This window comes from Vanessa atalanta, chromosome 23, assembly GCF_905147765.1.
Source record: "Vanessa atalanta chromosome 23, ilVanAtal1.2, whole genome shotgun sequence".
Lineage (NCBI taxonomy): Eukaryota > Metazoa > Arthropoda > Insecta > Lepidoptera > Nymphalidae > Vanessa > Vanessa atalanta.
In genome coordinates this window covers 2,191,232-2,205,097 of record NC_061893.1, presented here as the reverse complement: position 1 = coordinate 2,205,097, position 13,866 = coordinate 2,191,232, and the positions used below count along the sequence as shown (strand labels likewise).

Sequence of the window (13,866 nt, the reverse complement as noted above, 5' to 3'; positions counted from 1 at the left end):
AGACGTGATTTTTTTGAAGGTAAATTACCGTTCTTTGTCGAAATATTCCTCTCCCTATTTATACTAATTTTTTTATAACCCATCTTTTTTAATAATAATGTTTTTTTTCTGAGAAATAAATATTTGTCTATGGTTCAATGTGGTTAATATATAAAATAGAACATTAAGTTTTATTTAAAATAAGAACTCTGTGAACTAAAAATGAATGAATCGGAAAATGAAAATTTTTATGCTGTAATTATTTATTCGTTGTGTTATTTTTTTGTGTCAAGCTGAAAGTTACTTGGGCAAATGCATCAACTGACGTCTAAGTATTCGTCTCCGACCATAGACACTGGCTACTCATTATACCACCAATAAGCTATTTATTTATTGGTCATCACATAACTTATTACATTGAGTTAAATTTATATATTTTACAAAAATAAAGCTGGACTATAATATTTACAATACAACACAATGATAAGTGGTTACTATCGCCCATAGACATTGGCGTTGTAAGAATTATTAATCATTTTCTTGGAAACTAAGATGTTTTTTTCCACCATCCACTCACCATCACGTGGCTCATTTGATAGTCAGCTAGCCTAATTAATATGAAAAATATGTGCGCTGATTTTGTAGGTATGTACATAAAATGTATGATACAATACAAATAATTAATTGTGCACCGAACAAAACCAAAATATACATTATTCAAGTAAATTTAACCAGAACTTTTGAATAGTATTTTTTTAGTATAATCTACCATCGGTTCGGATGTTTGAACCGACGAGGAACTTAGTAGTTATTCTATTTTAATCAAAAACAATTATAATTATGACGATATATAACGGCGGAAAGTCTTAAGAGAGACCTGCCAACTACACAGGACATAATGTAGTGCACAGGTTTATGCTCTTTATTCCGCCACTCCCACAATCGGATGGGATGAAATCCCCCACGAGCGGAAAGAGTTTAAGCGTAAGACCAATAGCTTTACGTTCTTTCCGTGGCACGGGGTTGACACGCTTCTAACTTCTAGACTACGAGCTGTTACTGAGAATTTTTCGATTAAAAAACCCAACCAGTACGAGACAGACAATGTAAAAATTATATACAATTATATTTATGTATCATATATGACCTTCATTCAACCTTGATTCAACGAATATTAACACGAAGCTCTTCATTGTATAATACTGTACAGTACAATGTGTCTTTTTTTTATTTTAAATAAAGCAAAAGTCAAATGTAAAATAAGATAGAAATAAAAATTTCTTTAGAGCACGGCACAATCAAAAGTCAAAAATCTTTATTCAATACTAGCTGACCCGGCAGACTTCGTACTGCCATAATCGATAAATAAAAAAGCTAAACTTTCGTATAAAATAAATATATATTACACATGTAATTAATATATAATTAATTATTATATTTTATTTTTGGACTACTGTATTTGTCTTTCATGGATCACAAATGAAAAGATACGCTAAATTGCTTCGTTGCTACTTACATAGCGACCCATCTGGTACTGTGATACTTCATAATTTGCATCGGTTATAGCGAAGACGGCCATATCGCTACCTTTGCTAACATTACATACGTACTTTAGACTTCACAGAGTTACAATGTTCTACATTAATGTGAGTTTCAAAAGCTTTGGACAATATTGGCGAATATGGCACAATCCAACGATTGTCTACATCAACAGTTTGTCCTTTTACCCTCACAACTACCAATCGACCATTGTCTGCAACTGATCACTGACGATACAATGAGTATCCATCATTTCCCGTGATGGTTTCAGCAATAAGGTCTCTTAGGAATCGCTTGGAACACTTGCTGTCGACCATACAGTTGAAAACTCTGCAAGGTATAGACCTTGTAGAGTTTAGATACATATAGATACATGAGTATCATGTGTTTGGTAACTACTGCATGCAATTTTGGGTCAACTGTTTCATAGCATTTATAATTAATGTATTTTTCTGATCGAAGCTGTCTTTGGTTCAAACGGATGTATGTCAATCGTTCAGTCTCAATTTTGACATGCATGTCAACTGCAAACTGATGGAAAAGCACCTCAGAATATGATAGTAATAATATTAACTTCACCTTCACGGATATGAATAGAAATTCATAGCAATAACTTTTTGTGGGCACCTGTTTGGCATCAGCGCCTGTTACTTGTGTAACTATTTCTATATTAAAATGGTATCCATCTTCCCCCTGCCAGACGATCAAAGGAGATTGTAACACATCATAAGTCCTGTGTCTTTCAGATACATGTTTCATTATGGCTTTCGGATGGCATTCGATCCAATGCTATTTTGAACATGTTTACTAAATTGTTGTTCCGATGAAGAAAATATTGTAATTCATGGACAATGGTTCTCTTCACTGTTGGATTGTGAGCACAACGCTTACCAACTTCCGCATCTGAATTGCCCATAAAATAAATTTGTAAAAATAGATGATCTGCATCTGGTAGTGGTAATAGTGCCCCCAAAAAGTGATAAAGTTGTCCTTGTATCGGTAATTTTTAAAGATTTGTATATAATTATTTCTAATACATATTCCAATACAATTCCAACTTGAATATTATAAAAATCTATTATAGTATAATACCTTGAAAGTGGGCATGATGTCATCTGGAAACAGTTGTTATATTTTTGAATGTTGGCCAAGAAGTGTTTAGAATCATTTCTCATCCCAGAAACTAAAGAGCGTAAGGGATCTTGGTGGTGGTGCGACCAATTGTGGCAATTTTACTTTGCCTCCAGCACAACATAATCCAGCAGATTCACCACTGTATTGTAACATCTTACAATATGCAGGAAAGCAGGATCGTTTCTGAATCACAGGAGCACTGAGTCTGCGAGATCTCTCAATTTCATTATGTTATTAACATTTAATTTTATACGACTATTTTCTCGATCTGTGTCTTTCTGGTCATTAGTACGGTTAACACGTGAAGTAGCTCTTCGCATATTTGATTGACTGCGACGACCTAAGTATGTTCTCCTCAGCATCGTAAACAAAGTAAGAAAAATTCTCGCGCAATTTGCAGTAAAGTTTCATTATCACAAAGGTTAAAAAAAGAGCACATCGCAAAGGATCACCGAATTAAGAAAGTTCTCGCGCACGTAGTTGTAACCGTCACTCACAAAGATAGAAGCAAAGAGTATAATAATATATAGAGGGATAGAAGGATGCAGAATGCACTATTTGTCATAAGAGGAATCGATCGACAATAAAGGTTCAATCTATTTTTTGGTTGGTTTGTTGGTTACCATGTTGCAAAAACATGATTATGGCGTCGATAATGACATCGATACCGAGCATTGATACTCAATGTTTATTGAGCACTAAACATCGATGTTAAATGATGACATCGGTGTTTTTTTGTAAACTTTGCGTCGTCCTAAAGGGAAGAAATTATTAAATTTGAGAAATAGATGTAACGGCGTTTTAAATAAAGCAAAATCAATTTTAAAACATCTATGTTTTATTGTCGAACATCGATGATCATCGAAAATCAATGATAATCGACCATCCCTATTTCTAAGGAAAAACAAAGTTGTTTTTATTAAATTCCTAGCATTATTATCACACTTATTCTACCTTCTAAACCTTCCCTGGACTTCCACAAATAATTCAAGACCAAAATTAGCCAAATCGGTCCAGCAGGTCTCGAGTTTTAGCGAGACTAACGAACAGCAATTCATTTTTATATATATAGATAGAATTTATAGTCAAAAATCTACCACCGGTTCGTAATTAAGCACCTCGGACCTGAGAAGAACCGGCGAAAGAAACTCAGCGGGATATTGTTTTTTTTTTTCCATTTCCAATTATAAAATATAAAAAAAAACTGTCCAAAAAAAATAAACACAAACAAAGTATATACTATTATAATCAAATGTAGTTATGACGCTTAAAGCTTACAGAATATATCTACATAGATTACAGAAATAGAAGAAGATGAAGGGCGAGAGAAAATAAGAGAAATAAGTACAAATATTCCACATGTACACCTTGTAAATTTCCCACTGCTGGGCTAAGGCCTACTCTTCCTTTGAGGAGAAGGTTCGGAGCATATTCCATCACGCTAATCCAATGCGGGTCGTTGGATTCACGTGGCAGTGAACCTGCAATCATCGGTTAAGATTTACACGTTACGCTAACCTAACCACTGGGAAATCTCGGCTTAAATATTCCACGAGCTCATAAATATAAGTACACTATGTATATAAGTAACTAAACGAACCAAATGAAATAGCTGTCTGTGCGATTTCAAAGTGCTCTTAATAAATCAAACACCACCAGAACAGATGGGACATTTTAGTTTCGGCACAAAACTATTCGACTAATGAGCGAACGTTTTGATCGAATTTCGCTCACCAACAGCGATATTAAATTTCGCGAGCAACAAAATTGTTTTGGCAAGATTTAGTCTGTCAAAGAGCAATTTTCATTTCGAGTGTTTGAAGTCGCTTAGGTGACAGATATGAAAGGTTTGATTCAAAATCGGGTAGCTTTAATAAATGATTTTTGGTACATTTATTAATTTAGTTTTGAATTAAATTAAAAGGATTGTTTTACGAGGATACTGTTTTTAGGATTGTGTTAGGTGGTAAGGCATTGCCCGTCTGGGTAGGTACCACCCATTCAGCTATTCTACCGCCAAACATCTGTATTCAGTATTGTTATGTTCCAATTTGAAGGATGAGGATGATTGAGTCGGTGTAACTACAGACAGTGTCTATGGATGGCGAGTGATTTACCACCAGCTGAAACACTTGCCTTGTAAATCAAATCAAATCAAAATATTCTTAAATCACGTCGGCCAACAAAAGGCATTTGAATCGGCATATCACACCATTAAATCAAATGTAAATCTACGTCCGTTTCCGTAAATACATCCTACTGAGAAGAACCAGCAAGAAATGTTGTAGTTACTTATCCACGACTTTAATTACAGAGTACGTCAATGAAGTACAATAAAATATATATTTAGAGTAACCTACTTAAAAAATACTAAGTACATGCTTTTTATTATAAATAGAATCTTAAATTGAGTAAAATGCCTTATCTGTTAAAGTTTTTTTTTATATGAGTTTTTTTTTTATATTCTTAGCTATAAATAACTGTCCAGTCTTATTATAGAAATCGTTAAAAAATAAAATTGGTACAATGTACTCTAAAATTCTTGGTATAATAAAATATTACACTTGTACCACATCTGTGTTATTAATCTTTTAACTGAAACGTCGTCCAGGGGTTAACACAATGCGTGTGCATACAATACTCTGATACTGGCTTTCAAGTTGTGCGGGACAGTTGGAACTTGTTCAAAATTTACTATTATTTATATTATTCGTATCTTTATTATAATTGTTACATTTTAGTATTAAATTTAATTTAAAAAAATGTTATATAAAAGTTTTTTAATAAGCTAGTATATATATTTTATTGGCAATGGTGTATTAACCGAAAATTTTCGGAAAGGACTTAATCTTAATTATAAACTGGTTGTCATTTGAAATGTTTTTAATCGATTTTAAATACAAGGTTCCCAAATCGTCTGTACGTATAGATAGATTATTTCACGTATGTTCGTTCGGCTGTAACTATTTTGTTTACGAACCGATTTTGTTTTTTTTTTTTATCGTTTTTGCCTTGGTCTTAGTATGGCTACAAGGTAGTCCCTTCTCGAATTCATTTTTATTGTATATTGTTCAATTTTTGAAACGTTCATTCGGGAATATTAAGGTCAGATTGTTATTTTTTTATGTTTATTAGTTTTCAATAGTAACAAAACTTATTTTAAATGTTCTACATATATTAATAAAACGAATATCTTGATAGAGAGGAAAATTAGTTTCCACTACAAATTTACCTTTTAAATACGTATAGAAGATATATTTCATGCGATTTCCTAATAAGTCTGCTATATTATTCACAAGCAGTTCTTTATATAATATGTTATACATGACATATTCCGATTAACTACTTACATACATTTTAGAATTACATTTAAAATAAATCACAAATCCATTATGAGAAAAAATATGAATTATTTAAATCTCGACCAATAGTGACACGTCAATTCAAGGTCAAAGTTTATTTGGTTTTACTCGTCCTTCCATTGAAATAGACTATAGATACTCTATTCATAGCAATGTCTGTATTCGTAACTGACGAACACAAAAGTTTTTATAATTTTTTTATACAAGAATTAAGTCCATCATTATTTAAAAATAAAAATTAAAAATTGTAAAAATTATGCCCGCGTGGACTGACTGCAAGAATGCATTTCTCCGTTGAAACACAATTTCGTTTCTCTGGGTGGAAAATAAACAAGTCCTATATCCAGTGGATGTAGTAATATGTTATACTTTTAATAAACAACAGTAACAGCCTGTAAATATTCTATGTAAAGGAAAAGGTTTGGAGCATAGTCCACCACGCTGCTCCAATGCGGGTTGATTTCGTTGAAATTAGACACATACAATTTTCCTCACGATGTTTTTCTTCACCGCCGAGCATAAGATGAATTATAAACACAAATTAAGCACATAAAAATTCAGTGTTGCATGCCTTGGTTTGAACCCGCAATCATCGGTTAAGAAGAACGCGTTCTAACCACTGGGCCATCTCTGCTCTTAAAAAAGGTTTCGCACTTCTCCAAGGTAAAATAACAAAACAGATATTCTTATCCGAACTTGAACTATTGGCCTTCTGTGAAGTTCGCAACCATCGGTTAATCCAGTTTCTCTATCATTTTGTCGTAAGATATAAATGGTTTCAACTTTAACTGTAGTTAGCCAGTAAGTTTGAGAGGATTTAAACGTCTCAACTCGACTTTAAAAGATTTACAGCGGTAATACTTTGGACGTTTAAGGCATTTCCTGCTCACATTCTATTTTCTTATATTTCATTTTGTATGGTTTAGATTTTATTGATGTGTAATTGGGCGTAAGCGACGTTTAACAAAGCATCTAAATGTCCTTATAGAAGAAATATTTTGGGCTATTTTGTTGTTATGATCTCGCGTGGGAGCATTCTCGACTTTTCGATCGGTGAATGTACTGCGGTTGAACCGTAGTTGGCAACTTTGTGGCTATCGAGAAACCGAGGGATGTTAATGGTAACCGCATTTCAATCTAATGAAATAAAAAACATGTAAACTTCGATGAATCAAAGCTGGTTTCGTCACAACATAGAGAGAACAAAAATAATAATAAATGTTGCTTGTCATACGTGATGTGGTTATGTTTGCTTGGTAACCAGTTTACGCATACACCTGAAATCAAAATCAAAATATACTTTATTCAAGTAGGCACCTTTTGAATTGTCATTTAACAAACTATTTAAAGTAAAGCTTACCACCGGTTCGGAATGTAGATTCTACCGAAAAGAACCGGCAAGTAACTCAGTAGTTACTCTTTTTCAACATCTAAAAATACAGTCATGTTAGTTAAATACTATAATTATATAAGTATGTCTTGTCTCCTGTCTGGAAGTCAACAAGCATTAACTCCACGCTTATTTATCATCAATGTAATCTTGTATCGAATAATATGCCTTCTTTACAAATATCTTTTGTACAATTATATATATTTCAGACTGTAATCAATCTCTGTGCCAAAATTCCATTCAGATTCTATCAGCTGTTCTGGTGAGATTTAGTGACGAACATCCATAACAATTTATTATACAAAATTTTGCATTTTTAATATTAGTAAGATTTTTAGGATGTGCCGTATGTAAATGTCCATTTAGTTTTAAATTAATAAGTTATGGAACGTAATAGGATGACAAAAATAAACCTAAAGAAAGGCAAGGACCCGAATTGAGATATAAATAATTCGCGACTGTTGCTTGAAGGCTTTTGTAAGTTTTAACAAGCGATAAATTGTCAAAACGCTGTCAACTCTGCGTTTTAATATTTACCACTAGTGCCTGTAATTAAACCGGATAACATCATTTTATTTAACCGGATAACTATAAAATGGGTGACGAAATCTCTTGTAATTTTTTAATACAAAAAATTACTACCTCAGATACAAATTACTACTATATACTACGCAATTACTTTTCATGGCAAACGAAGACGAGCTCTAAAACGCAAGCGAAACCGTAAGTCATAACTGGTAATTATGCTCGAAGTACCGGAAGACGCAGCGTTGGTAGGCTCCCCACAAGGTGGTCCAACAATCTGGTGAAGTTCGCGGGAAGCCGCTGGTTGCGGGCTGCTCAAGACCGGTCGTTGTGGCGATCTTTAATTACACAATATTTAATTACACATTATTACACGATTATGTTCACCCATAAAGTAATCAAAACACGAATTATAACAATCAAAGCACTTCAGAAACGGTTGATTATTTCCCTGACCTCACTCACCTAATGTGGCAGTAAGTGTTCTGCCCAGGCCCGAGCGATACCTTCACGAGTCTGTTAAGCGGGCTGAAGTTAGCACCGAACTACACCGAAGTCAAGTTCACAACCGTAGGCACTCTTTTCGTTCCATTATTATCTGTATGATTGACCGGATGCGACATATATAAGAAATTATTTAGGTATATCGGTAGGCAGGCTGTAAAATGGGCCACCTGATGGTAAGTGGTCTCATCGCACCAAGACATTGACATTATAAACAATTTGTTACTTCTTGGAAACTAAGAAGTTGGGTCTCTTGTTTACACGGGTCACCTTTAAAAACCGGAAAACAACAACAATTCATAGAGTTTGAGTGGTATCTATGCACAAATAAAAATGAAACGGAAACTTGAACTTGAATTGTTATCTACTCTTTGCCATTAAGTTTAATGTATTATCGCGGTATATAGGTTTCTTTAGAGCTGCACGAGCTTACAATAAAGGATTGAGAGTTTTTCCTAAGAACATCTTAATTCCATTATTTAAACGAATGCAATTTTATATCCTCAATTTGCTTTTACCACCCACATAACACAGTTCACATAACTAAAAGTATGTGATTAAATACAACAATAATTCAAAATTCTTAAGCTGGCTTAATATTCTGTTGCGCGATATCCACACATTTACTAAATGCTTAACTAAGAATTGACTGAGCTGGGATTTGAACACCCGATCTTCGCCCCGTTTATTCTATCTGAGCCGTTGTAATATTTTTTTAGTATGCAGATAAATTAATTTACAGATTCTCAAGCGGCTGGAAATTGGTTGACCTCGAAACTAGGTTACCAGATTAACCAAGTTAAGAAACGTTCTTGAATCCTAAAGAGATCAAGGGGGCCCCTTAAGGGCTTTAAAGTTGAGTATTTTAGGTTCACTGACGTATCAGATTATCAGTCTAATAATTTAAATGTGAGAGTGAAAATGTGATTAATTAATTTTATTTAGAATAGATAGGCAGACTGGCAAACGGACCACCTGATTACACGTGGTCGCCACTTTCTAAAAACAAAGATATCAGACCGATATTTAATCGGTATCGTCTCGATTATTATATAATTGATTATAGAATGTCACACTTAGTGGTTTTACTTGGTGGTAGGGCTTTGTACAAGCCCGCCTGGGTAGGTACCACCCACTCGTCAGATATTCTACCGCCAAACAGCATACTCAGTATTGTTGTGTTCCGTTTTGAAGGGTGAGTGAGCCAGTGTAACTAAAGGCACAAGGGACGTAACATCTTAGTTCCCAAGGTTGGTGGCGCATTGGTGATGTAAGGAATGGTTAATATTTCTTACACCGCCATTGTCAAGGGGCGGTGGTGACCACTTACCATCAGGTGGTCCATTTGCTCGTCCGCCTACCGATATCATTAAAAAAAAAATGTTAGTGTCTATAGACATTTCCTACTACAACAAATTATCGATACATTTAAGCACATTGTGATGTTTCATGGATATGTTCTCGTTTAGCCAAACGGTTAGCTACGTCGATCAGCCAAAGCCAACCAATCTATTGACGTCGATCAATGATACGACCATTATGAAAACACCGTACGATAATACAATTTGACAGTTTATAACACAATTTTTAATTAAAACTTCAAATTCTTCTAATTATAAGCAGAGCCATCTCAAGCTATGCTGGGGTCCTTGGGCACCCATGAATTTGGGGCCCTTTTCGTAGATATTTACTACCATGTACAGATAATTTGCTTATGGCCAGGCCTTAAGTATAGTTTCAAATAAGCGGTGCGGTAATTTTCGTATATTCGTAGAAATCTAATTGGTTGCACAATCTTTTGGCTATTTTATAGCCTTTTTTGTTAAATATGTTAGTTATTTCTAACAAATATATCACTTTTGAAAATAAACATAGCAGTCAACGTGAGCACAAACGTGTGAATGAAATAGTTTGTTCTTCGGGGACCTCTCAGGATAGGGTCGCTGGGCACGTGCCCCATGTTCCATATGGTAAAGACAGTAATGATTATAAGTCTATATAAAAATGTTACTACTTCAGATATAATACGCAATTATGATGACCTCTAAAACGCGATCTAAACAACTAGATACCACTAGCCACTTGCCACTTGCCACTAGATGGCGCTTTAGCTTTTCATCTTATACACTGTTCATACGTTCACTTTGATAATTCAATTGTACTGGACATTTGTGTAGAGCATTAGTTTGTAATAAATCAGATTATATTATAATTTGACGAACAATTTTTAACATAAGGAATCAATGAATAAAAAAGGGTTATTAAATACCCACTAAAAAAACCAGCGGCACTCTCTTCATGGGCGCCATGTGATCGCTAAGCTATTTTACTGCTATAAATAATTAGAATAGGCAGGTTTCTTAGGTTAAGCTAGCAGAGTTATCTAGATATATTAGTATATGCATAATTATTTTATATTAAACGTAATTATTATTATAAACGGAAAGAGTGATTTAAATATTTTATAGCAAAAGAAGATTTAATACAACATTAAAAAAAAAAAAAAAACGTTAAAGAAACTTTTTACTTTAACTTTTATTTTTTTTTGTTATCTTTATACATTAGTGAAAAATGCGGGTCTAATTTGTTAATACGTCATTAACTCGGTATTCATTTTCAATCCTAATTACATATGCTGGTATTGACTAATGGAACAATTTCATTAGTTTGTTCGGTCTAAATTTAGGCAGTTATTAAAATTACTTATACTTTTTTTAGGATGCAGGTGGACGAGCAAATATAAAAAGCGACACTGATTGGGCTGATGAAATATTAACAATTTCTTATATCGTTTAACTAAGATATAATGTCTCTCGTGCCTGTAGTTTCACTGACTCACTCACCCTTCAAACCGGAATAAACATTTTTTTTATCAATACATTCTAAAGCAGGCAATCTGCTCGTTTATGTGTTTACAGAAATAACTCACAATTAATTTATTATGAGTAACTCGGGGCAAAAAAAGTGTATTTTTTTTTTAAACAGCGAAGATTAACAAATAATTTGTCAAATATCAGTAATGTTTTTTTAGGACTTTATCAGATGATTCTATTAATCAGAGACAAAACTTTTGTACAGTGTTTTTTTGTTTTTGTAACTTATAAATTTGGCTCATAATAAATTCTCGTGAAAACGACTAATCCGGCATAAACGCTCTTGATAAGGATAATTATATAATATAATTTGTACCCTATATAACTCAGCAATAATGGCTTTCTACCAGTAAAAAAATTTAAAATAGGGTAATTAGTTCTGGCGATTACCCTGCATACAAACAAACAAACTTTATTTACCTCTTCATAATATTAGTAAAGATAAAAAGTACTTATTCGTATTGCGAAACCGAAGAAGTGATATTAATCTAGAAAAAAAAATATACATTATTTATTTTGACAATGATTAATACTCTGTGACAATTAAATTAAATCTACCGTTAATGATTGCCCATTTTTAAATATAGAATTGAGGGTTTTCTTCAACAGATTACATATATTAATAATGGTGCCGTTTTTCTGCAAATATTTTGAAGACATACTAGTCTCTCATATAAACTTTACAAAGGTACACAAACCCTTATACTTTTGATAGCTCTAACAGAATGTCTTAATTATAGAAAAAAATATACACTATTGATCACATCACTGCATTTAAAAATTACATCAGCAGACATGGTGCTTGCTGTCATAATTTCAAGAAAAAAATTCAAATTTAGAACGTATCTAAAGAATATGAAATAATTAAACTAACTTAATTTTTAATCTGTTATTTTTTTTACAGGTCTCGCAGTTCCATTTGTGGAGCTGACGGTGGCGCACGCATCAGTACTTACTATATTGGCGATAAGCTTCGAAAGATACTACGCGATATGCGAGCCGCTCCGAGCCGGATACGTCTGCACGAAGACGCGTGCCACGCTTATATGCGCACTGGCGTGGTTCTTTGCAGCGTTATTTACTAGGTTAGTTTATCCCTTTTTAAATAATATATATAATATAAATGCAGCATCAGGCTTTAATCGTTTGCAAGACTTGAAATAGCGATCATCTACGTATGGTAGAACTATTTCTGGTTAATCCTACCTTGTACGGTATGTATTCGGGTACCATTCAGTTATTCTACCAATAAACCAATTTTTTAAGTATTTAGGAATGTCAATACACCAGTGTTTTTACAAATACAACGATCAATACTTTGGTTTTTGTGAATTGTCAGATCTAAAAGTCAAAACTTTACTTTGTGGTAGGGCTTTGCAAGCCGGCGTGGGTAGCTACCACTCATTTATTAGATATTCAGGAAAACAGTAATACATAATATAGTTGAGATCCGGTTTATGAGTGTCATGAGTGAGTGAGTGTAATTACAGGCTCAAGGGTCATAACATCTCAGTTCCCAAGGCTATTGGCGCATTGGCGGTTTAAGGAGCGGATACTATTTCTTACAGAACCAATGTGGATGGTCAGTGGTGACCACTTACCACCAGGTGACCCATTCTCCCGTCCGCCTAACTATATCATAAAATGTATCCGAAAGCCACAACTTCACAACATTCCATATGCATGTATTTCAACTACTTCTGAAGTGCACAAACCACGGTTTTGCAAGGATATACCTATCCAATTATATTTAATACTTATATACAAAAATAAATCTATCGAAACGAAATAAATAAATAAATATTTGTGTCGTTTAAGAGCCTACAAACATTGCTAAGGATCAAGCCCGTCTTAACTTATGTACAAATATTCAACCATCGGAATTGAACCATTGAAATCTTTGTTAGTGGTTTGCCTGAACGCTGGTTGTACCTCGGCGCTTGTTGTTGTTGCTTAAGACGGGTTTTCCTAGGGGAATTATAGTTATCAATGATGTTGTACGTATCAATGTTATTTCAAATGAAAAGTCAATAAGAGATAGAGGGAAATCTGTTTTTAAATAAAGAACTTTTATAAGTAAAAGCGTATTTGAGCTGAGATGATTAGAACACGTGGTCTGGTAGAATATAACCGAACTCTGTGGGTTCAAACTCGGTAAAAGACAACCAAGTTATCATTGACTTAATTTTTGTTTATAATTAATCTTGTGCTAAAGAATACTTTGTTAGGTAATGTGCCTGTATTAGATAAAATTTGTGTTACTAGAATTGTGGCAGTGTAGCGGAATAAGCTCCAATCCTTCTTCACAAGAGGATAGGAGGCGTTTTGCCCAGCATTAGAAAAATCCCTTATTACTTAATTATAATCTTGGATGCTATCGCAGCGAAATATTTTTAAACTTTATACATAAAATGAAAGCGACTTTAGCGATTTTTACAAATGCTCGGTCGAGATTACTCCATAAGGACAGAAATGGAAAGCGCTTCAGCTAACAAAAGAATTCGAGATCATTATGTATGCTTGTAAAAAAATTGTCGACATTACATCACTACGAGTACAA

General features: G+C 33.7%; 1 protein-coding gene across 4 annotated transcripts in view; it reads left to right on the top strand.

Moving 5' to 3' along the window:
* Positions 1–13,866, top strand: part of LOC125073175 (thyrotropin-releasing hormone receptor) — a 98,829-nt gene that overhangs the window by 60,248 nt on the left and 24,715 nt on the right. For all 4 annotated transcript variants that reach the window (XM_047683896.1, XM_047683897.1, XM_047683898.1 and 1 more), the window contains one exon: positions 12,211–12,391. In XM_047683896.1, coding sequence (XP_047539852.1) covers positions 12,211–12,391 — 181 coding nt within the window. The remainder of the gene's footprint in view (positions 1–12,210; positions 12,392–13,866) is intronic.